We start from the raw sequence: 27,440 nt of genomic DNA, 5'->3' as shown, positions 1-27,440 counted from the left end.
CAGCCTGGTTCTGGCAGCTCTGCAGGGGTTCTAGACCCTCTGGGGCCTCGACGCAGCCCCTAAACTAGGACACTAGCTTCAGAGACTGAATCACCAAATAGTTACAGGAGTCAATCAAAATGTTTCATCGGGCTAATCTTACAATATTGAATTGTGAAAACCAGTTAATAGAAGCCTAACGTGATCGTCTGGCTCCTCTGGGATTGGGTCCCGCTGCCTCCAGGCAGGTGCCGCCTCCAGGAGGGCTTTCCCAGAGTGTGGGGTGGGCCCAGCAGGGAGGGGCTGTTTGCTGCTCCATTTGCCCAGTGTGCCCTCAGATCCACAGCCTCAGGGCACCTGTGCCCTCTAGGGAAGGCCGCCTGGGTCTCCTGCCCACCCTGGAGCTGAGCCCACCTGTCCTGCAGCTAGAGGGGGCAGGGGCTGCCCGGGCACCTCTTCCATCACCTCCTGGTGGAGGGGTTCCTGGTCCCAGGTCCTTCCACTCCAGAATCCACCTTTGAGCCCCATACTCTCTGTAGCCCATCCTCTGGCCTCCCTCGGGCGAACTGTGAGGCTCATGGCGTGGGGAGCACAGGGCAGGCCTGGCCCCCGGCCCCAGCCTCCCTCCACCTGTTCCTAGAGCCCACAGTTCCACTGCTGGGGCTTTCTCTTGGCCACCTGGCCAGTTCCCCTCCCTGTGTCCAGCAGCCCTCTGCAGCCTCACACTCATGCCCCTGGGGTCCATCCAACTGCTGATCCTCTCATAGCCCCTGGCTTTGGGGAGGGTGGAGTCCAGGGTCCCAGGTCACCATCCACCTTAGGAGTCCAGCGTCCAGCCCCAGGGCAGCAGCCATGGGAGAACTGGGGAGAAGGCTATATGGGGTGGGGGTCTTCACACAGCGGCCCCCAGGCTGGGGGTATCCTGAGGTCAAAGCCTGTGCCAAGTCCCGTCTTCCCAGGAGACACCTAAGTGCTGCGGCCACTCCTTGTCAGGTCCAGGGCCTGGACCCTCAAGGACACCCCTGTGGCTGCCATCCTGACAGGCGGAATTCACCGCAGACCCTCAACCTGATGGCACAAGTCAGGGTTCACGTCAGAACCCTCCCCGCTGGTCCTTCCTAGATCTGAGAGTGAGTCAGGTGGGGTGTGTGTGTGTGTACATCTGTGTGTGTGCAGTGGTATGTGTGCACATCTGCCTGTGCAGGGGTATGTGTGTGCACGTCTGCCTGTGCAGGGGTGTGTGTGTGTGTGGTTGCCTGTGCTGGGGTGTGTTTGTGTGTTTGGCTGTGCTGGGGTATGTGTGCATATCTGCTTGTACAGGGGTGTGTATGTCTGCCTGCGTGGAGGTGTATGTGTGTCTGCCTTTGCAAGGGTATGTGTGTGTGTGTCTGTATTCAGGTGTTTGCCTGTGCATGGGTGTGTGTGTGTGCGGGGGGTGTGTGTGTGTTTGGCTCTGCAGGGTTGTGTGTGTGTTTGCCTGTGCTGGGGTGTGTTGGTGTGTTTGGCTGTGCGGGAGTGTGTGTGTGTTTGCCTGTGCTGGGGTGTGTTTGTGTGTGGCTTGCAGGGGTGTGTGTGTGTTTGCCTGTGCTGGGGGGTGTGTGTGTGTGTGGCTGTGCTGGGGTGTGTGTGCATATCTGCTTGTACAGGGGTGTGTATGTCTGCCTGCATGGAGGTGTATGTGTGTCTGCCTGTGCAAGGGTATGTGTGTGTGTATGTGTCTGTATTCAGGTGTTTGCCTGTGCAGGGGTGTGTGTGTGTGTCTGTGCAGGGGTGTGTTTATGTGTCTGCCTATGCAGGGATGTATGTGTGTCTGCCTGTGCAGGGGTGTGTGGTGTATGTGTCTGCCTGTGCAGGGATGTGTGTGCACGTTTGCCTGTGCGGGTGTGTGTGTATGTGTCTGCCTGCGCAAGGGTGTGTATACACACATCTGTGTGTGCCGTCTGACCCCGGAGGCATGGGCCTGGCTTTCCTCAGGGCCTGCAGTTCCCACTCTGGTTCTCTGCCCCGCCCCAGCCATCCCCTTCACCCCTTGCAGCCTGGAGCTGGGGGAGTCAGGGAGAGGCTGGGGCTGCAGACAGGGCAGCTGGCATCCTCATGCTCCCGTGCCCGCCTGTTCTCCCTGTGTTCAGTCGTGCTGCTTGGGCCGTGGGAGTGGAGCTCCTCTGCACAGGTGTTAGTCATCTGTGTTTCCTTAGAGATTTACCTATCCTTGGCTCATTTAAAACAGTTGTAGTGTTGGTGGTTTTGTAACGAACTGGTCAGAGCACCTTCCATGAGAAGGGCCTTTTCCCCCAGTTCACCGGGGCTCCCCTGCTCAGGGTGTGCCGGGGGTTTTGAGTCACTTACGTGTCTCCTTGGAGGCTGCGTGGCATCCGCGGAAGTTGGCGTCTGTGCCGTGTGGTTCTGTTTATGGGTGTTGTAGAGAAGGCGCCGTCCAGAGACAGAGCTGCTGCTGAGGCAGGTGGGGGGTGTATGAAGGGCACAAGGACGCTTTGGGGGTGTCAGGTGTGTCGGCCCCCAGGTCGTGGTTTCACACGTGTGTGCTTTAAATGCGTGCTGGCCGTCACGTGTCAGTCATGCCTTCACAGAGCTTCAGGAACCGCCGAGATGGGGAGCCTGCCGGAGACACAGGTTTTCTGAGCACACTGGCGGCTCCAAAAGCAGAGGGAAGAGCCCTGCGTGCAGGTGGGGCGCTCATGGTGTCGGCCTCGCAGAGCGGTGATGGTCACAGAGTCCGTGTTTGGGGGGGTTTGTGACGTCGGCCTCGCAGAGCGGTGATGGTCACAGAGTCCGTGTTTGGGGGGGTTTGTGACGTCGGCCTCGCAGAGCGGTGATGGATGCAGAGTCCGTGTTTGGGGGGGTTTGTGACGTCGGCCTCGCAGAGCGGTGATGGTCACAGAGTCCGTGTTTGGGGGGGTTTGTGACGTCGGCCTCGCAGAGCGGTGATGGATGCAGAGTCCGTGTTTGGGGGGGTTTGTGACGTCGGCCTCGCAGAGCGGTGATGGATGCAGAGTCCGTGTTTGGGGGGGTTTGTGACGTCGGCCTCGCAGAGCGGTGATGGATGCAGAGTCCGTGTTTGGGGGGGTTTGTGACGTCGGCCTCGCAGAGCGGTGATGGTCACAGAGTCCGTGTTTGGGGGTTTATGACGTCGGCCTCGCAGAGCGGTGATGGATGCAGAGTCCGTGTTTGGGGGTGCTGTGAAAGCACCCAGCGGAGTCATGCTGCTGTGTGTGATGGGTGCTGGGCCTGCAGACCTCGGTGCTTCGAAGGCCCCACTGCTGAGCATGAGATGCCACTTTTGTTGTCATCAGGCTCTCTGGTCCCCGGGAGTGGACTTGGGGGCTGCGAGTGCAGGGGCGCACACTGTGTCTCCGAGGGCTGGTCACCCACCCAGGCACACCTGTGGCCCTGAGCCAGCACTGCCTGACACCCGCCCTCAGGAGCCCCCGCCTGCTTAGGGTGGGGCCACGGGGGAGGCTTGTCCTCCATTCTCAGGGGCTGGGGGACACCCCTTCTGGTTGAGAAGGCCACAAGTGGGGCCTCCCCAGGCAGGCACAGCAGGGCACCACCCAGACCACCGTGGCCTGAGGAGGAGCTTCGGCAGCCACTTGGTAGGAGGGCCTTCGATGGCCCTTTTCTGCAGAAGGTGGGTGTTCCCCGGTCTCAGAGGCCAGGGCCCTTGCTGGCTGGGGTGGGGGCTCCAGCCCAGGGCCCCACTGAGGCGGGCAGGAGCAGGGGCGGAGACAGCAGCAGTGCGTCTGCCTTTTCTGCTCCCATCACCATGGCAACAGATGGAGATTTGGCAGGAAGGAGGAGGGGGCGGGCTTTGGAGGAGGCAGCCCAGGTTTGAAGACCAGCTGGGGATCCTCAGGGGCCTAGGGTGGGGGCTCCAGCCTCAGGCTGGCTGGTTCCTCCTCCCCAGTCACTGAGCCAGCCTTGCTGAGGGGAGAGTGGGCTCTGGACGTGCTCTGAGCTTCCTTCCTCACAGCCTTGCTCTTGGGCCAGATCAGCAGGAAAGCAGCCAGTGCCCCACCATGGCCTGCCTGGGTGGGGTCCCGAAGCTGGGGCCGGAGGAGGGGGCACAGTTCTGCCCCATCTGGCCCGAGTTTGGGGAGGGAGCCTGGCAGGGCACCAGCCTCACCCTGTGAGCCCTGAGGGCCACCCCAGCCGATGGGCATGTCCCCGCCGGCCCTGCACCCCGCCCTTCCTTCCTCTGCTCCCCATCAGAGCCCAGGTCTGGCCCAGCAGTGGGCAGGGGAGGGGCCGCACATCACAGAGTGCCAGCTGGCCACACTCCCGGCCCACAGCTGCTCCAGCCGCACCGCCACCTTCCTCAAGGCCAGACCTGGCTCTGCCTGCAGCCCAGCCCAGTAGGTGCGTGCTACGCCCCCTGGCTGGCCAGGGCCCCTCGGGGGAGGAGTGTGTTCACACGTGAGGGATGCAGCCCCTGCAGCAGGGAGGGGGGACGTCGCCAGCACCTGGTGGGCTGCACCTGCTGGGAGGGCCACCTGTGCGGGTTCCTACACTGGCGCTGCCTGCCCCTATGTGGGGAGGCTCCTGCCCACTGGCCTGGCCTGGCATCCGGGCCCTCGTCTTGCCCTCCTCAAAAGAGCTCTGCCCCTGTGCTGCCCCGTCCTGTAGGGAACGTGGCCTTGGTCACCGGCCTTAACAGCAGCCGTGTGGTGGGTGAAGTCTGAGCTCTGCTGCCTGGTCCTGTGGTTGGTGGAGTCTGCGCTGTGCTGCCCTGTCCTGTGGTTGGTGGAGTCTCAGCTGTGCTGCCCCATCCTGTGGTGGGTGGACTCTGAGCTGTGCTGCCCCGTCCTGTGGTTGGTGGACTCTCAGCTGTGCTGCCCCGTCCTGTGGTTGGTGGACTCTGAGCTGTGCTGCCCCGTCCTGTGGTGGGTGGAGTCTCAGCTGTGCTGCCCCGTCCTGTGGTTGGTGGACTCTGAGCTGTGCTGCCCCGTCCTGTGGTGGGTGGAGTCTCAGCTGTGCTGCCCCGTCCTGTCGTGGGTGGAGTCTCAGCTGTGCTGCCCCGTCCTGTGGTGGGTGGAGTCTCAGCTGTGCCGCCCCGTCCTGTGGTTGGTGGACTCTGAGCTGTGCTGCCCCGTCCTGTGGTTGGTGCACTCTCAGCTGTGCCGCCCCGTCCTGTGGTTGGTGAACTCTCAGCTGTGCTGCCCCGTCCTGTGGTTGGTGGACTCTGAGCTGTGCTGCCCCGTCCTGTGGTTGGTGGACTCTGAGCTGTGCTGCCCCGTCCTGTGGTGGGTGGACTCTGAGCTGTGCTGCCCCGTCCTGTGGTTGGTGGACTCTGAGCTGTGCTGCCCCGTCCTGTGGTGGGTGGACTCTGAGCTGTGCTGCCCCGTCCTGTGGTTGGTGGAGTCTGAGCTATGCTGCCCTGTCCTGTGGTGGGTGGACTCTGAGCTGTGCTGCTCTGTCCTCTGGTCGGTGAAGTCTGAGCTGTCTGGTGGGCAGGGCCGAGGGAGCAGGCGCCCTCGGAAAATGCAAGACAGGGTCGGGTTTCGGGGAGGGCGTCCAGTGGTGGGAGGGGCCCAGTGGAGCTGGGGTGTCTGTGGGAAAACCTTTACTGAGCCAGGGACAGTGGCTGAGGGGTCAGATAGGGCAGCCCCAGCCCAGATGGGATCCTCCTGCCTGCTGGGAGTGGGCAACGGTGCCCTGGCTGTACAGATCAACCCAGGCCCGTCGGGTCCCTAGCCCTGGCCGCACACAGCAGCCCCGCGTCCCAGGCAACCCCGTGTCCCAGGCCTGTCGGGTCTTTGCCCTGGCCGCACACAGCAACCCCGCGTCCCAGGCCACCCCGCGTCCCAGGCCCATCGGGTCTTGGGCCCAGGGCACAGTAGTGGCAGTCACTCCCGAGGGATGGGACCGCCCATGGCCTCCCACCATGCACGGCCTCCCTGACTGCTGTAGGCCTGAGGGGTGGACGGGTGGGGCTCACTGCAGGCGCTGCCCCCAGCACCCCAGGCCCTGGCCTCCTTCTTCCCATGTTAGGAGCCCACGTTCAGAACCCCCATTCCTGGGGAGGATGGGGCTGGGCAGGGACTGGGGTGGGTCTCTCCCCATCTCATGGCACCAGCTCAGATCTAAGCCAGGATCTCTGGCTGGAGTCAGCCAGATGTCTAGCTGCCATGAGCTCCCCTGAGGGCTTCTGCCTCCCAGATGGCCCCTGGGGACGGCTCCTGGGGTGTGGTGTGCCCTGACCCCACTGTCCACTGGGGTCAGCCCAGGAGACCCTGCCTCTGTCCCACCCCTGCCACCCCTGCAGCCCCTTGCGGGGGCCATGGGGAGACTCACAGAGGCAGTGCCCCACGACCATGGTAGGAGACTCATCCCTCTCGGAGGCCAGGGGCTTCTGCAGGGCCTGAGCTGTCTCTGTCCAGCCCTGAGGGCCCTGGCAGTGGTATCTCTGCGGGTGGAGGGACCCTGTGCCCAGGCTCTGCCCTGGCCTTCTGCCCTGGGAGCCCTACAGCCCACATGGGCCCTGGCATCCAGCTCCCCAGTAGAACTTCCCCAAGCCAGGAAGGAAGTGGGCATGGGCATCTGGGGTCTGTGTGCCTGGAGCTGAGCCATGTGGCCTGAGCTCCCTGCACTTCCCGCCACCCACTGACCCTGACCACACAGGTCCACTGCGAGGCCTGGGCAGAACGGGGGAACCAAGAGGAGGGGCCTGAGCTGAGCCCGGGGTGGTGGGGCCTGGCACCCCCACCCCATCAGCCCCTCCTGCCATCTGTGGGGGCATCAGTGGCCCCAGAGCCAAGGAGCAGCCCCAGGGGCTGGAGCTCAGGCGAGGACGGATGGGTAAGGGGCTGCTGCTGCACAGTGGTGGGCAGCCACAGCGCCTGGCTCCGCCTTCCGCCCCGAGGAAAATGGGCTGCCTCCCACACTGGACACGCAGCGCCGGCCACTTCCTCACACACTTTACTGTAGCCAGACTTGGAAATAGTCACATGATCCCCAGGGATTAAATAACTGTGTTTTCTCCATCTGTCCTTAGTTTAAAAACAACTGTTCATTAATTTAAAAGGAAGAGTTTACCTTCAGACATAAAGATATTCAAATTAAAGATACTCAAATTTTTCTGTATGAACTAAGATTTGCACTGGTCAAAAATACCACACCCCAAAGTTGCCATTGTTCTGTTGTTTAAAATTCTACGTGCAAACAGAATCTCCAGAGGCCGGGCAGGAGGAGGACAGCCTGGGAGTGTCCAGGCTGCTTCTCCGCCTGGACAGCTGTCTCCATGCCCCTGTGGCAGTTTGAGGCTGGGGATGCCACTGCCCCACAGTGTGCTCCGGGGATGTCAGGGCGCTAGGAACGTCCCTCTGCAGAGAGTTCACCTCACTGGGATCCCCAGGATGAACTTGTGTGTGGAATGCAGTGTTCATTAGAAGCTAAGGAGCTTCAAAGGCAGCAATTGTTTGGAACTTAGGCCAAGGAAGGTTTGTGTTTTGGAAATGGCGTATATTTTATCACTGACATTGTTTAGTGTAGGGTGATAAGAAGTAGACTGAATTTTTTTAATTAAAATGAAATTCGCAAAATATGAAATTAACCATACAATTCAGGGGTAGTTGGCGCATTCACGGTGCTATGCGGCCACCACCGTCTAGTTCCAGAACGTTCCACCCCAAGGGACCCTACGCCACACGTCCTCTTGCCCCTCCTCCATCCGTGGGAGCGTGGCCTGCCTTCCATTTCTGGACGTGTCACAGACACGGGTCCCACGCCATGCATCCGTCTGCGTCTGGCTTCCTTCACGCAGCAGAACGTCCTCAGGGCCATCCCTGTTGTCATCCCTGTTGGGGTTTCCTTCCTTTTGAGGCTGAATGTGCTTCCCTTTGTGGACAGACCATGTTGTTTGCCCGTCGTCTGCCATGGACACGTGGCTGCCTCCACCTTGTGGCTCTCAGGAGTGGCGCGCTGTGGACCTGTGTGTGAGTACCCGCTTGGGTCCCCGAGCTCAGTTCCTGGGAGCATAGACCTGGGAGTGGTAATTCTGTCTTTACCATTTTTTTTTTTTTTTTGAAATGGAGTCTCGCGGTGTTGCCCAGGATGGAGTGCGGTGGTGTGATCTTGGCTCACTGCAAGCTCTGCCTCCCGAGTTCACGCCATTCTCCTGCCTCAGCCTCCTGAGTAGCTGGGACTACAGGTGTCCACCACCACGCCTGGCTAATTTTTTGTATTTTTAGTAGAGAGGGGGTTTCACAATGTTAGCCAGGATGGTCTTGATCTCCTGACCTCGTGATCCGCCCGTCTCGGCCTCCCATAGTGCTGAGATTACAGGCATGAGCCACTGCGCCTGGCCTTGTCTTTACCTTTTTTAAAAAATTAGTTCATTTATTTTTTTGAGACAGGGTCTCACTCTGTTGCCCAGCTGGAGTGCAGCGATTTGATTCTGGCTCACTGCAGCCTTGGCCTCCCAACATGCTAAGATTACAGGCTTGAGCCACTGCACCTGGCTTGTATTTAACTTTGAGGAGCTGCCAGACTTTCTCATTGGACCCAGTTTTAGTCAGCCTCATTTGGGTTTTTTAAGGCCCCACAGAAAAGGCAGCCCTGGTCCCTGCTGGACGGCTGGCACCCCTGCCTGCCCAGGGCCTGCTCCACCCCCTCAGGTCCCTCACTTTCCTTCATAGAATTCATTGGCTTGGAGGAACCCGTTACCTGCTCGCTGCCCACAGGGTGGTCCCGGCAGAAGACTTGGAGTAGCTGCCCCTTCTGTTGCACGGGCTCCACCACAGCCTCCTCGGCCGCTGTCCCCTGGGAGGGCAGCTGTGGTAAAGTCCGGAGCTCCCAGCTTTGGGCAGGTGAGTGCCCCTGGCAGTTGTGTTCTGTGATGTAGGTTTTTCAGATTGGGAAAAGTTGAGAGTTTCCAAGTCCATTGCCAGTGGGAACTGGAACCAGGCAAGTTGAACCAAGTTCATTGGTGCTCTCGGCAACCTCAGGGCTCACCTGGTGCATGGGGACCTTTGCAATGGCCAGGGCCTGGGGCCACCTGAGCTAGGGCAAGGGGAGGGGGAGTGATGTGTTAATAAAATTTCTGTTTTAATTTCAAGTACAATAATGTTGGTAGATAAAAACACACAAACCACAGCACTTTGATTTTGTCAGTAACTCTTAAGAGTATGGAGGGTCCTGAGGCCGGGGGGTCTCATGGGCACAGAGTATGATGCCCGTGAGGACGTCCTTCTAGCCACGCAGCCCGTGGACTGCAGCATTGAGTGTTCTGTTTCCTGGGTGGCACGTCCGCAAAATCTGCTGTTTTGCAGAGTCAGTCTTAGAGAGATGCTCTTGTAAGAACAGGTTTTTAGGCGCATGTGCCCCCTTCCCAGTGCCCGTCACCCCTCGCTGAGGCTGTGGCCTGGGCTCACCTCCCTCGGACCAAAGGGCTTCCCACACGTCTGTGTCCAACATGTTCCCCCAGCTTTCATTTAACTGCTGATGGCTGTATTTAGCCTCAGTTTTGGAGGATACTTTTGCTGAATGTAGAATTCTGGGTTTCCTTTGAGTGCTTAGCAGGTGCTACACCATGGTCCTCTGCTGGTGAGAGGCAGCTGCCACTGAGGCCCTAGGTGTGATGTGCGTCTCTGGCTGCTTTTGAGGTTTTCTTTTTATCCTTCGGCTTTGTGAGTTTTGCAGTGACCCGCCTTGGTGTGTTCCTCCAGGTGTCTGTCCTGCTTGAGGTTCAGTGAGCCCTGTGGATCCACGGGCTGATGTATTTAGTACATTTGGGGAAATTCTTCATTGCTGTCTCTTAAAATGTGGCCTCTTCAGCCAGGTGCGGTGGCTCATGCCTGTAATCCCAACACTTTGGGAGGTCAAGGAGGGCGGATCACAAGGTCAGGAGTTTGAGACCAGCCTGGCCAACATGGTGAAACCTCATCTCTACCAAAAATACAAAAATTAGCCAGGTGTAGTGGCAGGCACCTGTAATCCCAGCCACTTGGGAGGCTGAGGCAGGAGAATCACTTGAGCCTGGGAGACGGAGGTTGCAGTGAGCTGAGATTGCACCACTGCACTCCAGCCTGGGGGATAAAGCAAGACTCCATCTCAGAAAGAAATAAAAATAAAATGTGCCCTCTTCCCTATTTGCTCTTTCCTGTATTGAGGGACTCCAGAAACAAATGCCTTAGACTATGAGGGGGGCCCATAGGTGCCTGACATGCTGTGAGGTCTCCACCTCTCTCTTTTGCTTTGGTGCTTGTCAGGATAGTTTCTGCTGCCGGTCATTGAGGTCACTGTTCTATTGTACCCACGCTGCTGTTCAGCCAATCCACTGAATTACTTTCGTTCGTCTTTTTCTCCAATGAAATACATATATGTGTGATATTATCTTACCCTTTTCTGAAAATTCTAGCATTTAGATCACCTGTGTCCTGCTTCTGTTGGCTGTTTCTTCTCTTGAGAGTGGATCACCTGTGTCCTGCTTCTGTTGGCTGTTTCTTCTCTTGAGAGTGGGTCACACTGTGTCCTGCTTCTGTTGGCTGTTTCTTCTCTTGAGAGGGGGTCCCATTTCCTTACCTCTTTGCATACACTGTAATGTTTTGTTGGAGACTGCATGTTGTTTATTTAGAGCAGGAGTTCAGACTGAAGTAGGAGCCATCATCCTGGAGGGGCTCCCTGCCTGTGTCGGGCATGTGGGGGGCTGCTCAGCCAGATCCAAACAGGACTTCAGCTGGGCTGGGACTGGGGGTCCCTCCAGCAAATTTCTGTTCAGCTCTAACACATATCCAAAGGACTGAACCCCTGGGTGGGGAAGTTTTTTCTTTTTTTTTTCTGTAGTGCCATAAGTGCCTGTCACTAATGGAAGCTCAGTGAATACCTGATTGATTAATTGATTGATGGGTTGATTGATTGAATGCAGCAAGTGTCTGGGAGCTTCCGGTTACAGGCGTGTGTCAGGTGTGAGTCTTGGCACCGGGGTGGGCCTTTGCTCAGCTGTGTTTGTGGGCTCTGCAGGTGCATGTCAGGTGTGAGTCTGAGCACTGGGGGGCCTTTGCTCAGCTGTGTTTGTGGGCACTGCAGTGCATATCAGGTGTGAGTCTGGGCACTGGGGTGGGCCTTTGCTCAGCTGTGTTTGTGGGCTCTGCAGGTGCATGTCAGGTGTGAGTCTGGGCACCGGGGGGCCTTTGCTCAGCTGTGTTTGTGGGCCCTGGGATGTGATTCCCTCTTGGGTGGTGTTTCCAGCCGCTGGCTGCACGGGCAGCTCCGAGCATTGAGCCGTTGGGTCGGTGGTCTCTCCACGTCTTTCTGTTATCTTGTTCTGCTTTGCTGGGAATTTTCTCATTTTTTCAGTCCTTATTTAAATAGTTTCTTATTCTAGCAGTTATTATTATTTTTCATGTCTTAGAGCACTTTTTTTTTGTTTCTTAGTCATTTTTGTAGACCTTGTTTATAGATGCAGCCACTCACTAAATCCTAGCACAGTGGTGCAATCAACAGAATTTTTGAAATACTCATTTCTGGCCAGACATGGTGGCTCACGCCTGTAATCCCAGCACTTTGGGGGGCCATGGCAGGTGCCTCACTTGAGGTCAGTGGTTCGAGACCAGCCTGGCCAACGTGGTGAAACCCTGTCTCTACTAAAAATACAAAAATTAGCTGTGTGTGTGGTGGTGGCATGCGCCTGTAATCCCAGCTGCTCAGGAGGCTGAGGTGGGAGAATCACTTGAACCTGGGAGGCGGAGGTTGCAGTGAGCCGAGATGGCACCCCTGCACTCCAGCCTGGGTGACAGAGTCAGATTCCATCTCAAAAAAAAAACAGAAACAAGAATGTTTGAAATCCCAATTTCCTGAGGGCTAGTGCTCCTGATTCTGCTCCAGGCTCCGCGCCTCCTCCCACACCCGGGCACGTGGTCGTTCGTCTCCAAGGAAGCCTGGTTGAGTGCAGAGCCTCCTCTCTCTTGGATAAGAGGGAATGTTGTCTTGTCTGAGTCTCTGGAAGGCAGGGCCTCTGCCCGGAGGCTTGGTGTCCATGCATGCATGCGAGTGTGTGTGTGTGTGTGTGTGCGTGCATGCATGTGTGACGGCCTAATGGGCAGGAAGTGGGGCAGCCTTGTTAGGATGAGACAAGATTTTGCCACAGGGCTGGCCCCCACTCTGCTGGGTGTGACCCCAACTACCCCTCTTGTTGGCCCCGACAGGGGAGAGGCCGGCTGGGGCTGCCCCACACCTGTGCACGCCCTTGGCAGATGCTCCAGGGTGTCTGCAGCCCCACCTGAGGCCTGCCCTGCGCTCTGGCTGACACAGACATTTTCAGTTTCCCAGGTCCCCTAGAGACAGGCAGGCCTAGGCCCCCCCCCGCCTCCTCTGCCTGCCTGCCTCTAGAAGGTTCTTGAATGTTTTGAGTTTCCCCCGTCACAGCCAGGCTCCCTCTTGTTTAATTCAGGAAGGTTTGACAGGTGAGTATGAGGTCCGCCAGCCTGGGCCTGGGCCGCTCCATGCAGGCCCTGCCTGGACCCCCTGTGACTCCCCCAAGTCCTGTCTCCACCCCCTTGGTCCCCAGCTCTAGCCTCTTCCTCCACTGCCTGGGCCCTCCCCTCAGGACACACCTCCTCCCTGCAGCCTCCTCCCTGGCTGTCACCCTCTTCGTGGCCTGCCTGGGGACTCCTCCGGTTGCTCCTGTCCTCAGCTCTAGGTGGGGCTGGCAGTCCTGGGGGCTCAGCCTCTGTGTGGCATCCAGCAGGTGCCCAGCAACTCCCTGTTTTTCCGCCTGACCTTAAGATCCTGGCCTGAGCCTCTCATGGGGAGGGGCCTGTGCCTCCCAGGGCCCCCTCAGCCCTCCGGCTGGGTGCTGGCAAGTAGGTCTCAACCCTGGAGCCTGACTGGGATCTCCCACCAGCATCTTTCATTTGGGTGCAGAGCAGACAGGGGCTTTGGGACGCTCACAGCGATACCCTCAGATCTTCAGGATTCAGGTCTTTGGGCTGCCTGTGGGCTCCTGGCTTGGCCGACCCTGGACCTCTTCCTGGTGCCGTCCCAGGCTGTGCTTTGGATCCCAGGCTGTGCTTTGGAGAGGAGGGACAGTGTGGGGGCTCTCATTTAATCTTTACCCCCCAGGACAGGGTGTCAGGAGACCCCTGAGGCTGGGCACGTCCGGGGTCACACCCAGGAGGGAGGCAGGCGTCTGCAGTCTGGCCCTGGCTCAGGCCCACCCTTGCCCATCTCCAGCTGCAGAAATGCCCATCTCTGCTTAGAAGGGACCTGGGTCCTGGAACAGCCTAGGGCTGGGAAGCTGCTTCCTCCTCCACTCTGGTCCCCAGTGGGAGCTGCATCCCACCTTTGTTTGGGTGCTGGGTTAGGAGGCGTGAGCCAGGCAGAGGCAGCGGAGTGGCTGCAGTGCATGTGAAATGCTTCAGGGTGGCATGAATTTAACTAGAGAGGTTCTTTTCCAACATGAGCAGTTGTCTCCCAAGAGATGTGCCGCCCTTCCTTCTGCGCCTGGAGCTGGTGGGCAGTGGAGGCCATGGGATCTATTGATGTTCTGAGAGTATGCTGAGGGCCTCACTCCTTCCTGTCCCCTGCCCCAGTTCCTTTGTCGGGGCTGTTACCGTGGGTGTGCGGGGTGGGGGTGCATAGAGCCTGGGTGTCCCCAGACTGAGGAGACCGAAGGGTCGGGGAGCAAGGGCCTGGGCGCTAATGAAGGAACAAGGTTTCAATGTCTGCAGCAATTCCAGAGGCCCCTCTTGGGGCAGGTGGGAGGACCCCCAGCCTGGGGAGCAAACCTGCCGGCCCTGCACTGGGGTCTCTGCCTGAGATGTGAGCATGGTGGCCTGACCAGGGCCCGGGAAAGGAGGGGGCAGGTGGGGGTGGGGCAGGCTGGGGTGTCACTGGTCCTGCTGGGGGTCTAGCCTGAGGTTGGGGTGCCCCGTTGGGGGAGGGTGGTGCCTGTGCCTGTGCCACATCATCGGGTGTATTCGAGGCGGGGTCAGAGCCAACTGTGTGTTGGGTGAGAACCCAGCCCAGCCCCAGCCGTGGGCCCCCCCATGAGCCCCTCACAGGAGCATGCAGGTGGATGATCAGGGGTGAGCCAAGTAGATTGGGGGGCGGGGGCTGGCCAGGCCTCATCGCAGCTCGCAGCCCCCAGTCCCCTCCTGAGCTGTTTGGTGCCCTGTGTGTGCACAGAGTCCCAGGTGGGGCCTGCCCTCCTCCAGCCTCTCCTCCACCGTGTCTGCCATGTGCCACCCATGGGCTGCTCTGGGGAGGGGTGGGGGTCCCTGTATCGTTGAGGGAGGTGTGCTGACAACAAGGGGAGCAGCTTATGGGGCCGAGGCTGGCTCAGGATGCAGGAGGCTCTATGGTGGGCTCTGGCGAGTGAGGAGCTGTGGGGACGGTGCAGAGGGGCCTGTGCGCCTCCTGAGTTTGCAGTTGCTATGGTGCCCACACCCCCAGGATGCATGGCTGACAGTCTCCACTGGGTGGCCTCAACAAGGGTGTGGCCAGGGCGGGGCCTCCGAGGTGCTGAAGACCTGCTTCTGAGGGCACTCCTCCCTGACAGTCCTGTCCATGGTGCTGGAAGAGCTCCGGCGACCCCACGGGCAGGCAGGCCTGACCGCCCAAGGCCCGGCTGCCTATGGGGAACTCGACACACTCCCTCCAGAGTCTCAGTTTTGCCAGCTCTTTGCCCAGCGCCATGTCCACTCCCCAAGCCAGGACTGAGGGGGTGATGGAGATGAAGCTGGTGCCGGCCCCAGCTGCGGGCCACTGCCCGCCTAACAAGCCCCACAGCCAGCCCCAGCCTGGTGATGTGGTGTCTGGAGGATGGACCTTGAGGTCTCACAGACCTGGGTTTCTGAGCTCCTCAGGTGTCTGTGTCCCCTCCTGGGAAAGGGAACAGAGCTTTGCGAAGATCAAGGCGAGGGCAATGCAGCTTGGGAGCCTTAGCTTGGCCAGAGAGCAGCCCGGAGGGTTGATGTCCAGGTACCTCCAGGGCCCATGCACCCAGGACCTCCCCAAGAGCTGTGCCTCCAGGTACCCCAGGGCCTCCCCCAGAGCGGTGCCTCGTGGGGGACGCAGTGCCTCATGGGAGACATGGTGCCTTGTGGGGGACGTGGTGGAGACGGTGGAGCCATGGCTGTCCAGGCTTCAGAGACGGCAGAACCAGGGACCCTCCCCCATGTCCTGTCCTTAGTGTCTTGAGGCTAGGGGTGGGTTCAAGACCTCGTAAATACTTCAGTGCAGAGCCTTCAGTTAGGAGCCGAGGCCTCTGGCCGGGTTCAGGCACATGGAGAGTGTGTGGGGGGAGTTCTGAGACTGTGGGAGGGGTAGGGGTGTGCTGCGGCCACAGTGGTCCTGGAATTCGAGGTGCCTTAGGAGGTTCATGATGAGGGACGCTGCCCATGGACAGTCGTGTGAGTAGAGGACGGCACTTGTGAGCTCCTTGGGGCTCCCCATACCCGATCACTGAACAGCAGAGACGTGCTCTTTCACATTCTGGAGGCAGGAAGTGCAAGGTCCAGGGTGGGCTGGCTCTTCGGAGGCCTCAAGGAAGCCCTGCCCCAAGCCTCCCCCCTGGGCGTTCCCCGTGCCCCAGGCCTCCGCCCTGGGCGTTCCTGGTGCCCCAGGCCTCCCCCTCTGGGCATTCTCGGTGCCCCAGGCCTCCCCCGCTGGGCGTTCCCGGTGCCCCAGGCCTGCCCCCCGGGTGTTCCTGGTGCCCCTGGGCCTGCAGAAGCGCTCCCCCACCCCCATCTTGCTTTCACCCTCACGTGGCGCCCCCACCCCACCCCGTGTGTCCCCAGCCACACTTTCCTCGGCCTCTCTCTGATAGGAAGGCTGGTAGTTGGGTTTAGCGTCCACCCTGAATCCGGGGCTGTGTTATATTGAGATCCATAACTGAGAAATGCCTCTGCAGAGGCTGTTTTTCCAAGTCGGGTCACATTCATGCACCCCAGGCATTGGGACACACATCTTTTGGGGGCCACCATTCCACCTCCGCATCCTCCAGCTGTGATGTGGGGCCATGGTGGACCCCTCGGCACCTCTGTGGCCTCCGGAGCTGCTCTGTGAGCCCCAGGGAGCCCCACCGTTCCCCTGGAGTGACAGCAGGTCCTGCCGGCCAGGTGGAGGGAAGTCTCTGCTGGGTGTCCACCTGCCAGCCCCTCACCCCCCACTGCCTCATGTAGGGGGTGCCCCAGCACTGGGTGGGTCAGAGTGTGGGGGCAAGAGGAAGAAGGACAGGGCTAGCCAGGTGGGGACAAGATGTCCTGCCGGGGTGGCCCCCACCTGCCCTCAGAATCCCTCCAGGCAGACAGTGGGGGCTGTGTGGCCAGTGTGGGAGTTGGGAATAGGTGAGGGACCCCCTTCACTGGGGTGGGGCCAAGCAGCAGGAACTACCCCAACATTTAAAGGAGAAGGGTCCAGGACCCTTTGCCAGGACCTGGGCTGCTTTGTGCCCTGGGACAGCTACACACCTGCTGCCCCGCCCTCCATCTGCATCCAGCCAACAGGCCGTTCCTCCCACGCTTCACCATCCATCCTGGCCTGGGAGGCCCAGGCTCAGGACCTGTTGGGACTGGTTGAATGGAGGGAGTCCTGGGGGCCAGGCAGGGCCCTGTGGAGCCTGCTGGCATCTGTTCAGCCAGATGGGGACTCTGGACCTGGGCCTCTGCCAGGTGGGCTCCCTGGGATCAGCTGGCAGGGGGGTGGGATGCGGGGGTGGAGCAGGACCCCCTGGCCTTCATGCTTCCCCTTCCTGGGGCTCGCACACAGCACCTCGTGGGCCCAGAGTGCTGGTGGGAGAGGTGTTCTCCTCGCCTCCATGGGCGAAGAATCTGGGGCCGTTGCCAGAGACCGTGGGGTTGGTGGGATTGGCGCCCAGGCCCTACTTCGAGGCCACGTGTTTCCCACTCAGCGAGGCTGTTCCTGCCAGGCATGGGGACTCGGACCCCGGTCCTGAGTGCTGCCCCGAGGCCTGGGATGGAAAGCCTGATGTCTGCATCGTCCTGCGCTGCGTGGCCGGTCGGTCCCGACACTCTCAGCGCTTGGAGTCTCAGCTCCCCAGGTCATCAGTCCAAGCCACTCAGCAGGTGGCTTTGGCTTAAGGCCTCTCAGGTGGCTCTGGTGAAGGCGTCACCCAGGGCTGCCTGATCTGCAGGCTGGGCTGGAGGGGCTACTTCCTGGGGGGTCCTACAGGCTGTGTGGGGGCCTCGGGTCCTCATCACGTGGACACCCTGCGGGGCACTGCTGCAAGACATGGCCACTGGGCTCCCCTGAGCTCCCCAGAGTCGAGGTGGAAGCTGTGGTGTCCTTGTGGTCTGTGGATGAGGCCCACTTGGTCCCAGAGGTGCAGGTTGGTGACAACGACAGGGCAGATTGTCACCTGTCCTGGTCTCTGGGAGCCGCCTCGGTGGGGTGGAGGCCGGGCAGGCCTGTCCAGTGACCCCACCCCCTCAGGACATTTCCTCCGTGCAGCCTGGGCCAGGGGCCACAGGAGGCTCTTCACCTACAGGGGACGCATTGAGCACCGAGGTCAGCAGCCCATCCCGAGCCCCCCACACCCCGCTCTTCTCCCGCCCTGCGTCCTCTCCCCTGGCCTTGGGGTAGATGAGCTGCCCCCGTCCTTTCTCTTGGAACCCACCCCCTTCTGGGTGAGGGTGGGTAGCAGATACCCGACAGGGTCCCCAGGTGGCACTCCAGGCCGTGGCACTGGATGTGCACTGTAGAGATGGGAAGAGGCGTGGGGTGGGGGAGGGCGTGGGGGGGACACTGAGCTTCCTGGGTACACCTGCCCCGGGGCTGGTGCCTCAGGCCTCTGGAGGGCGGATTTGCAGCCTCATGGCTGGGGAGGGCTGAGGTTCTGCTGCCTGTGTGGTGCCATGGGAAGCACACCTCACCTGTCCAGCCTTCCCCCTAAACCCAGTGCTCCAGACGGTGGGCCGGCCGCTGGCTCCTAGCCTGTGCGCGCCCATTCAGGAAAGCAAACACCAGCACACACCAGTCCCTGTGGGGCCTTGGGTGCTCTGGGCACCCAGCTGCGTGGGACGGGCAGGGCCACGTGGCCATCAGGGCCTGGATGGGGGCCTGGCACGCAGCGGGCACTGGGGATGTGTGCGGGGCATGCTCTGCTGGTGGCTGGGCTTGGGTCTGTGGGGTGTAAATACCTGAGACGGTCCCTCCAGGGGAAAGAAGAGGCTTGAACTGTCACTTTATTCCTTTCAGACTCCGCAGGAGACAGGACACGCTGGGGACGATGCATGTAGCCCTCGGGGGGTGCCCAGTCCTGGCAAATCTCGGTCTCGAGCCTGGGTCTGTCCCAGCAAATCTAGGGTGTGCAGGGAAGGCCCTGGGGTGCCGGGAACTCGCAGAGGCCCTGGGTGAAGGCGCCTCGTGTCTTTTCTGTGTGACTCTCACCTGTGAGGTGTCCTCCCTCCAGGAGGTGGTTACTGGCAACGGGGGTGGGGGCAACGGATGGACCACATGGTGAGGAGTTGAGAGGGCCTGGGGGTGCAGACACAGTCAGGATGTGGCGGGGCCGCTGGGGAGGAGCTCAGGATCCCTCAGCCAAGTGCAGGTGGGGAGGGCCCTGGAGTGGCCAGCAGCAGGCAAATCCATGAAACGGGACCACTCCGCCTGGTGGGAAGCCCCCTGGATCTGCATGCGGGGGATGGGGGGGGCGGCACCCCAGGCTGTCCCCATACCTGCCGCGCAACTTTAGTCTGGTGCGTGCCGGGGCGGTGAGGAGGCTGTGCAGGGTCCTTCCCCAGTGCCAACACTGCCACCTGCCCCAGGGACCCCTACCCAAACTAAAGAGCAGCCGGTCCAGCCCTAAGCTGGCTTGGCTCCTGGACCTGCAGCCCCCCATCCCCTCTCTCCCCACAGCCCCACTGGCTTCCTGGGGGCAGGGCGCTGCCGGCAGAGCTGCAGAACTGAGCCCTTACTGCCCCTCCAGAAAGTGCCAGCCCTCCTGGCACAACCCTGCCTGCCAGCCCTTCTGGGTAGCTGAGTGCAGGGGCAGGGGCTGTCCTGCTGCCCTGCCCGGCCCAGGCAGGAGAAGGCCCCTCACTTCTTGGCCAGCCTGGGACTTGAGTCAGGGTCTGCTCTCAGATACCACGTGCAGGGTAGTCCTGGGGCTCCCTTTGACTGTCCTGGCTGGCTCAGGAGCACCTGGGGGCACCCGTATTAACGTGCTAGTCTGCTCTCTGAGGCCCAGCATCCTCATGGCATACCTGTGGCTTCCCTGGGATGCCCTGGGGCTCCACATGCCCAGGGACACAGGGAGACCCAGCACTCTTGGGCACCCGCTGGCGCACACTCCCACAGAAATGGGGCCTGGCGTGAGCTGCTGGCCCCAGCTGCTGTGCGCCGCCTGCCCCCTCAGGGCCCTGGGCAGTGATCTGTGGCACTGCGTGCCTTCCCTCTCGACAGCCAAGCCTGTGTTTGTGTAAAGACAGTAATTAGAGATGGACTCTCAATTGGAAAATAAGCCACAATGAGTTGCAGGGGGAGACGATGAAGAGTGGCTCTGGGCTTCCCCGCTCCAGCTTCCCGTCGCCCATCCTCCGGGCTACGGCCCAGTCAGGAGGGCCTCTCACAGCACACTCCCCACTCCCTGCCTCCAGAAAGTGGCAAAACTGCTCATAACCCAAACATTCTGCTCAGAGAACCTTGGAGCTGAGGGATACCAGGACGCAGAGGCCTGCACTGCTGCCTAGGGCCTCAGGGAAGCTTTACCTAGGAGGGACACCTCCATGCTGGGCTCTGAGGAGTGTGTAGGAGTCATCAGAGTACAGTAATGGGAAAGGACTTTCTAGGCATAGGGGCAGCAAATGAAAGAAGATGGAGGCAGGAGGAGTGGGCAGAGCTCCAGGACGCAGCTGGGGATGGCTCTCCTGCACCCCAGCCTGCTGCGTCGTGGCTGCCTTTACCTGAGCCACTGTGAGGCTCCTGAGCATAGGCAGGAGGCTCTCGGTGGCTGTGGCTCCTATGTGACTGTTGCTATTCGAGAGGCCACCTGCAGCCCCCAGACTCCAGCCTCAAGCACGCGGGCAGGCTCAATGGATGCGGCAGGCCCACCCCCAGTGGCTCCATCCCCTCTGTAACCTCCTCTGGGAAGGTGGAGGCTTGCCAGGAATACCTTTCTCCACATGGTCAGCTGTCCTCACAGCCCTTTTGAGCTACATGTGCTGGCAGGGGATGGAACCACTGTTTCCTCATCTGTGAAATGGGGGTGAAGGGGCCCCACTCAAAGCAGCGCCTGGAGCAAGGCCAGTGCTCCGAGACTTGGCTGTCCTGATTTGTGGTGGGCCCAGCAGTGTCCTTTCAATATCGGCTTCTGGGAAGTTGGGCCAGGTGGCTGTCAGGCTCCTTCCCATTTTCAGTCCCCACTTCTTTCCTTTTCTGGAGGCAGGACTGTGCTCTCCACACCTTTTGGCTCCTGTCATTCAAGGATGTGTGCGCACACTGGGAGTGTGCCTGCATGTTTGTCCGTATGTGTGCATGATGGTATGCGCACGAGTGTGCACTGCAGGTTGTGTGCATGTGCACTGGGGTGTATGTGTGCAATCGTGTATACATGCATGGGTGTGTGTACAGGCGTGCATAGTGTGTGTGCATGGGTGTGTGCACACGGGTTACTGGGAGTGTGCACTGGGTGCTTGTGTGCACTGGAGGTGTGTGTCCTGGGTGCGTGGGCATGTGTGCATGGGTGTGTGTGCCCTTGGCATGTGGGCATGTGCACTGGGTGTGTCCTGGGTGTGTGTGTGTGCATGGGTGTGTGTGCACGGGTGTCCTGGGTGTGTGCACGTGTGTGTGTCCTGGGTGCATGCATGTGTGCACAGGTGTGTGCGCACGGGTGTGTGCATGGGTGTGTCCTGGGTGCATGCACGTGTGCACATGTGTGCACAGGGTGTGTGCAGTGTGTGGGCGTGTGCACTCCGTGTGTGGGCGTGTGCACTGGGTATGTATCCTGGGTGTGTGCATGGGTGTGTCCTGGGTGCATGCGTGTGTTCACGGGTGTGTGTGCACTAGGTGTGGGCGTGTGTGCATGGGTGTGTCCTGGGTGCATGCACGTGTGCATGTGTGCACAGGGTGTGTGCACTCAGCATGTGGGCGTGTGCACAGGTGTGTGTGCATGGGTGTCTGAGTACAGGTGCATGTGCACTGGGTGTGTCCTGGGTGCGTGTGCACATGTGCACTTGGTGTGTGCACTGGTGTGTGTGTGCACGCATAGAGGTATGCACACACCTAGGGGTGTACACAGGTGCGTGTCTGTGCGTGTGGCCACACGTGCCGTCCCTGCCCAGGGCCATGCTGCTCTAACCAGCATCCCGCCGCGCTCAGCGGTGAGTGTCTTCTGCGGTCTGATCAGGTTTTGCTACTGTTTAACAGCTGCCCCACGCCCTTGGTGGCTGTGCCCTAATGACTTCCTTTCCGTGTGAGGCCATCTTTTGTGAAAATGCAGAGCCACCAGGGCTTCGTCACCCACCCTGGGAATGCTGTCCCGGTGCCCTTGGGGGCTTTGACCACAGCCTCCCTCGTGCTTCACCCCTGCACCCTCATGATGCCCTGGGGCAGGGTGTGGGCTCTTCATCCTTTGGGGTCTCCTGAGGGTGCCTCGTGCTGGGCATTTCTGGGTCATTTCTTCCCTCCTTTGGGAGCCTGTGTCCTGGCCTTTGGTTGCATCCTCCTGGGAGTTTGTCCTGAGGGTTTTTAGGAGCTCGATGGCCTTCGGACCAGAGGCTTTTGTCAGGGACCACGACTTAGCCTTGCAGCCACGTTTGGGGGACATTGAGCTCTCGTTCCTTTCCATGTGTGGGGCTGAGTCCTTCCTGCAGGGACCCCTGCCCTGGGGTGCAGGCCAGCCTTGTGCCTGGGGAGGGGTGTGCTGTGGGCACCTCCAGCTGCCCTGGATTGTGGATGAAGGGCGCCAGGCCCTCGTGAGTGCTCCGCTGGCTGAGCGAATCACAAGCCTTGTGCTGGATCAAAGGCCTTCAGGGAGTGGCAGCTCTTCTCCGTGAGCACACTCTGCCGAGGCCACCCCCCACCCCTGGCACTGGGTTCCCCTCTGCGCCCAGCCTGTGTCCCCGCCGGGCCTGCAGCTCCCCCTGCCTCTGGGGAAGCCCACGTCTTCGGCAAGGTCCTGGGTCCCCCACTTGGCCTGGGCTCACCCAGATCCAGGCACGACGCCACACAAATGAAACTGACCGAAAGGGCAAAATAAAGCTAAAAGCCGATGGGACCGGGGGAATGGAGGCTTGACGCGTGAGATGAATAAAGGATTAATTTCCCAAAGGGCTCTTGCAAATTGGTAAGAAAATGCACACGTGTGTGGACCAGGATAAAAACGGGAAAAGGAAAGGAGCCCAGAGCAAACTCACACAGTCAGTAAACACCGGTGACATCCCGCGGGTCACCAGGGCGAGGCCGAGTCTTGGTGAAATTTGAGCACAGTGCATGCACGGAAGGATGGCGTCCACTGAAGTCCAGTGGGAACGCCAGCCAGGCTCTAGGTGTCTGGGCACTCCTAGGAGGTGGGGTCCCTTGTGATAATCTGGGCCGGCTCTGGGTGTCTGGGCGCACCTAGGAGTGGGGTCCCCTGTGAGAACGTGAGCCCCCCCATGGTTCCAACATGCCCCAACATGGAGTGGCCCATGAGTGCACCTGGGGACCTTTGATGGTGGGAGAGGGCATGGGTTGTGGGCGCCCGGGGGCATCTCCAGTGTCAAGGCCACAGCTCGGGCCAGGTGGGGCTCGGGGGTGTGGCCAGGCTGTCCTGGGCAGGGGCAAGTACCTGGCTGTGAAAAGAGTGGGGAGGGGAGAAAGGGAGGGTGGGCCGAGGCAGGGAGGGGGACCAGGACTGTGTGCCCAGCCAAGGCACATTCCCAGAGCACCCTGCCTGCCTTTTAGGTGGGTCTGGGAAGGAAAGTGCTGCAGGGCCACGGAGGTCTAGGGCAGTGCTCCCTGGGGAGGCACCCGGGGCCCGTCCTGGTGTCCTGGGGTGAACACAGGGCCGGGGCTCAGGTGCAGAGCAGCATCTCAGCAGAGGAGGGGTGCCAGTGGGGGGTCTCAGCAGAGATGGGGTGCCGGTGGGGGTCTCAGCGGAGGGCTGCAGGTGAGGTATCTCTGCAGAAGGCTGCAGGTGGGGGTCTCAGGGCGGGGTGTTCAGGGGACAGCCTTCTTGGGCCAGGCAGGTGCCTTGAGGGCACCCTGGCTCCCAGCTGAGGGTGGCTGAAGGCTGGAGGGAAGGGATTTGGGTGCCTTGGGACAGAGGAGAGGGCAAGTGTGGCCACAGAGACCTGAGAAACCCAAAGGGCCGGCGTGGAGGGAAGACACAGCTTTGTAGGGGCAGCATGACGCCAGCACTGAGCTGTTCTGGACAGCGACCCAGGCGGGCAGGGGCCAAGTCCGGCCCTGGAGCGGGTGGGGCCCCTGCTGTCCAGGACGTGGGAGGAGGCCCCCAACCTGCACTGTCCGGCCGGGTGCTCGCTGCAGGCACCCTGGGCGGGTCTGAGCGTGGCTGCTTCTCTCCTGCAGGCCTGGTGAAGCTGGGGGTTCACTGTGTCACCTGCCAGAAGGTGGCCATCAAGATAGTCAACCGTGAGAAGCTCAGTGAGTCTGTGCTGATGAAGGTGGGTGGGGCTGGGGGGGAGGCGGGGCCGGCAGTGGGGTGGGGCGGGGAATAGCACAGGGGTGGGAGCCAAGGTTGCAGTGTCCTGCGGAGCTGAGTGCAGGGGGGTCCTGCAGGCTCCTGGGCTGCCACACCCCTGCTGGTCCCCTGGCAGGGTGCCTTTGCCCTTGCTCCTCTCCTCCAGCCCTGCCCACCTTTCTCTAGCCTCCAAGCAGAGTGGGCACCCGTGAGGGGACAGGCTGCAGCTGGGCAGTTCAGTTGCTGCACGGACCTGCTGTGCTAGCAGGCAGGGCCTCAGTGTCCCCAGCTAGAATGGAGAGGAGGCCCTTGCCTCAGAGCACCCCTCTCTACCAGGGCCCAGCTTGGCAGAGGGGAGCCCCACCTTCCTCCTCCACTGGGGCCTGGCCTCCATCGGCTCCATGCGGTGGTGTCTGGTCACCGTGGGGACCGGGCAGGCCCCCTGGGTGGAGGACTCCTGGGCTCTGACCCACCTCTCAGTGGGGAGGGGGCTGCCCCGGCTGCTGGGAAGCCTGACACTGGGTGTAGAGAAAGAGGCTGTGGCTCCTAGCTGCTCCGGGTCTTGCGCACAGTGGGACCTGGGCTGGTACTGTGGGACCCTCCCAGCACCGGGGCCAGCCGAGCCCCCTGCCCTCCCTTCCTCTCCATTTGCTCCTTCGCATGCAAGGCTGCGAGTGGGGCAGGACACGGGGATGGGGCCAGTGGGAGTAGCCGAGAGAGGAGAGGCTTGTGGAAGCTGCTGACGGTTGGGCACTGTGACATGTTCAGCACCCCCCAGCTGCTGGGGGTGTGGAGGAATTAACCAGACTAAACTGGGGAGGCCTGGGGACCCTACGGGGAGGTGGGGGCGGCATTAAGGGCTGCCTTGGATGGGGCTAGCAGGGTCCCACCCTGCCTTGGAGGAGAAACAGAGGCCCTGGGAGTGACGGGGCCAGGACAGTGCCTGGCAGAGAGATCCAGTGCGGGGCATAGCTGGGGAGAGTCCCATGCTGAATTTGGGAGGTGCCTGTGAGCCCCGAATAAAGGAGGGCCTGGGGATGCGGGGGAGGGGAGGTGTCCCTGTCACCTGCAGGCATCGTGCACAGATGCCCGCCTGGGAGGGAAGGGCTTGGGGACAGGCTGACCAACTCGCCAGGGCTGGGACCCCATCACAAGACTCGCCCAGCTCCAAAGCCTCATCCACGCTGGCTCCTGAGTGCTGGGTACCCCAGGCCGTGGCCTCGGCTGGCCCCACCACTGACATGGCGACTCCTCTGTGCTGGGCGGAGCACCGGCTGCCCGTGGCCAGGCTTGCATGTCTGAGGGAGGGTGCCCTGCCCTTACCTCAGAGCAGGACTGGGTGTCCTGAGTCAGGTGCCCTCCAGGGTCACTTCTGCCCCTCCCTGGGGCCCTCCCCACTTGTGGGACAGTACCAGCTGGGAGCCTGTGGATGGGGGGCATGTGCCCTGCCCACGGCCTGCATACCCACTCTGTGTCCCACACACACAGGATGCCTGCCCCCACCTCATGCTAGTCCTGAGCCCACAGAGGCCTGTCCCAGCCCCTCCTCCTGTGAGGCTGCCGCCGTGAGAAAGGACAGAGCCCAGGCATAGCCTGCCTGGAAGGGCCCTCCATCCGACTGGCTGGGAGCCTTCTCTCCGGCAGCTCCAGGCCCCATTCCTGAGGCTGGGCTCAAAGAGAGGCCCAGGCTGCCTGCCTTCCTGGGCAGGGTGGGGAGGGGCCCTCCTGCTCCAGGGGTCCCCAGTCCTCAGCTCTACAGGCTGGTGTCAGCCCAGGGGCCTGGGCTCCCTCCACTGAGGCCCCTGCCCTCTGCCCTCTCCACCAGCCAGGGCCCCGGCTGAGCAGCCCACGTTCCTGCACATCCCACAGGATGGCTCCAAAGGCCCCTGCGTCCCCCACAGCTGGCACCAAAGGCAGTGTCTGTGGGGAGCGATGCGTGCCCCAGCCCTGTGAGCGTGACGTGCTCTGGTCTCTCCCACGCAGGTGGAGCGGGAGATCGCGATCCTGAAGCTCATCGAGCACCCCCATGTCCTAAAGCTGCACGACGTTTATGAAAACAAAAAATATTTGTAGGTATTGCTGGGTCTGAAGAGCTGGGGTGGCAGAGGTGGCAGCTGTCGCTGCAGGGGTGGGTGTCCGGGGCTTGGGGAGCACAGGGGCTGGAGGCCAGGGGCGCCTGCTGCATCCCAGCAGCCCTGGCCCTGCCAGCATGAACACCTGCCTGGGTAGGGTCTCAGCCCAGGCTGCTGTGGTCTCTGCTTCTTGACCAGATCAGAGACCTGCTCTGGGGGGGCTTGCAGAGCCACCAGCCTGAGGACGGCAAGGGGGAACAGGGCCTTCTGGGGGGGGACAGGAGTTTCAGGGTAAGGGGCAGAAGCACCTGGCCCTCCCCACATGGCCACGCTGAGCCTCCTGGCCTCTGCCCAGGACTTGCCCAGCCCAACTGAGCCGTGTCTCCATCCCTGAGGCTCCTTCACAGGAGGCACAGCCACCAGGCTCCCGAGTGTGGCTGACCCTGTCACCCCCACAGCTGTCGAGGCCAGCAGAAATCCCCACCCTGTCCCAGGCATGCCTGGCTGTGAACCCCATCCCCCCAGACCCAGCCTCAGGGAGCTCCTGGGAGTGGGCACAGTGGTAACTCATGGCAGTCTCCTCTGTGTACTCTGATGGGGCTTTCTGACAGATGAGGGGCTGCTGCCCGAGGGCTGTCTGGCTTTGAGCCCCATCTGACCCTCGCTGGTCCCAGGGTGGCGTCGTGACCTGCCAGGTGATCCCAGCCGGGCATCTCTGAGGCATCAGGCACTGAGGGAGCAGGGAACATACAGGGCTGGGCTGGGGGCTGCCCTTAGTGTGAGCTGGCTGAGAGCCTGGCCAAACCCAGCAGCTCCCCTTCCTCCAGCAGCGACGTCCATGCTCGCTCTGGCCTGGGTTTCTGCATTCTCGTGGGGAGCATGTGCAGGTGGCCAGCTCGTGTGTAGCTGGGGAGAGGAAACCCAGGGGTGGGGTGTGGGGAGCCCGCCTGCCCCACCATGAGCAGGGGCTCAGAAACTGTCATCAGAGACTTGGGGGGGCAGGGGTGGTCCTGGCCCTGGTGCTGGCGAGGTGGACTGTGATGAGGGGCACGGCTTCCTCATGGTGACACGGTGCTGGTGCAGTGGGGTCCTGGGGAGGCCTTCTTGGAGGGGAGGTGCGGGGGGGATGGGCACAGCAGGCCAAGGCCCAAGGACAGGAAAGAGCCCAGGAAGTAGGCACGGCTGTGCTCACGACTTCTCCTGAGGTCTGGCCCTGGGTGTTGTCCCACCCCCTCTGGACACCGTGTGGCCTATGCTGAGCCTTGGGCCTGGCCGCCCCCCTGTCCGGACTCCCACCCTGTGGCCCCCACCACCTTCCCCTGCCCTGGGGGCTTCACCGCCTTCCCCTCTGCCCTGGGGACTTCACCCACCACCTTCCCCAGCCCTGGGGGCTTCACACCTTCCCCTCTGCCCTGGGGGCTTCACCCACCACCTTCCCCAGCCCTGGGGGCTTCACACCTTCCCCTCTGACCTGGGGGCTTCACCCACCACCTTCCCCTGCCCTGGGGGCTTCACACCTTCTCCTCTGCCCTGGGGGCTTCACCCACCACCTTCCCCAGCCCTGGGGGCTTCACACCTTCTCCTCTGCCCTGGGGGCTTCACCTACCACCTTCCCCTGCCCTGGGGGCTTCACACCTTTCCCCCTGCCCTGGGGGCTTCACCACAACCTCTGCTCCCATCCCCACACTGGGCCCTTGACTCCTGCCAAAACCAGCTCCTGGGACAGCCGGTCACCCCAGTCCCCGTGGCAGCTCTGAGCATGTACCAAGGCGCCACCCCCTTGGCCTGTACAG

The 27,440-nt window shown here is 61.3% G+C and overlaps 1 protein-coding gene across 7 annotated transcripts in view; it reads left to right on the top strand.

Annotated features, from left to right (window-relative positions):
- Positions 1-27,440, top strand: part of BRSK2 (BR serine/threonine kinase 2) — a 66,721-nt gene that overhangs the window by 16,666 nt on the left and 22,615 nt on the right. For all 7 annotated transcript variants that reach the window (XR_008656648.2, XR_008656647.2, XM_055272333.2 and 4 more), the window contains exons 2-3: positions 23,464-23,558; positions 25,559-25,644. Coding sequence is in view for 5 of the 7 variants with exons in the window: in XM_055272333.2 (XP_055128308.1) it covers positions 23,464-23,558; positions 25,559-25,644 (181 nt within the window). In the remaining 2 variants the exon portion in view is untranslated. The remainder of the gene's footprint in view (positions 1-23,463; positions 23,559-25,558; positions 25,645-27,440) is intronic.

Source organism: Symphalangus syndactylus, chromosome 1 (assembly GCF_028878055.3).
Source record: "Symphalangus syndactylus isolate Jambi chromosome 1, NHGRI_mSymSyn1-v2.1_pri, whole genome shotgun sequence".
Classification (NCBI taxonomy): Eukaryota; Metazoa; Chordata; class Mammalia; order Primates; family Hylobatidae; genus Symphalangus; species Symphalangus syndactylus.
Note: the sequence above shows the minus strand (reverse complement) of the source record. Positions and strands in the feature narration are given on the sequence as shown.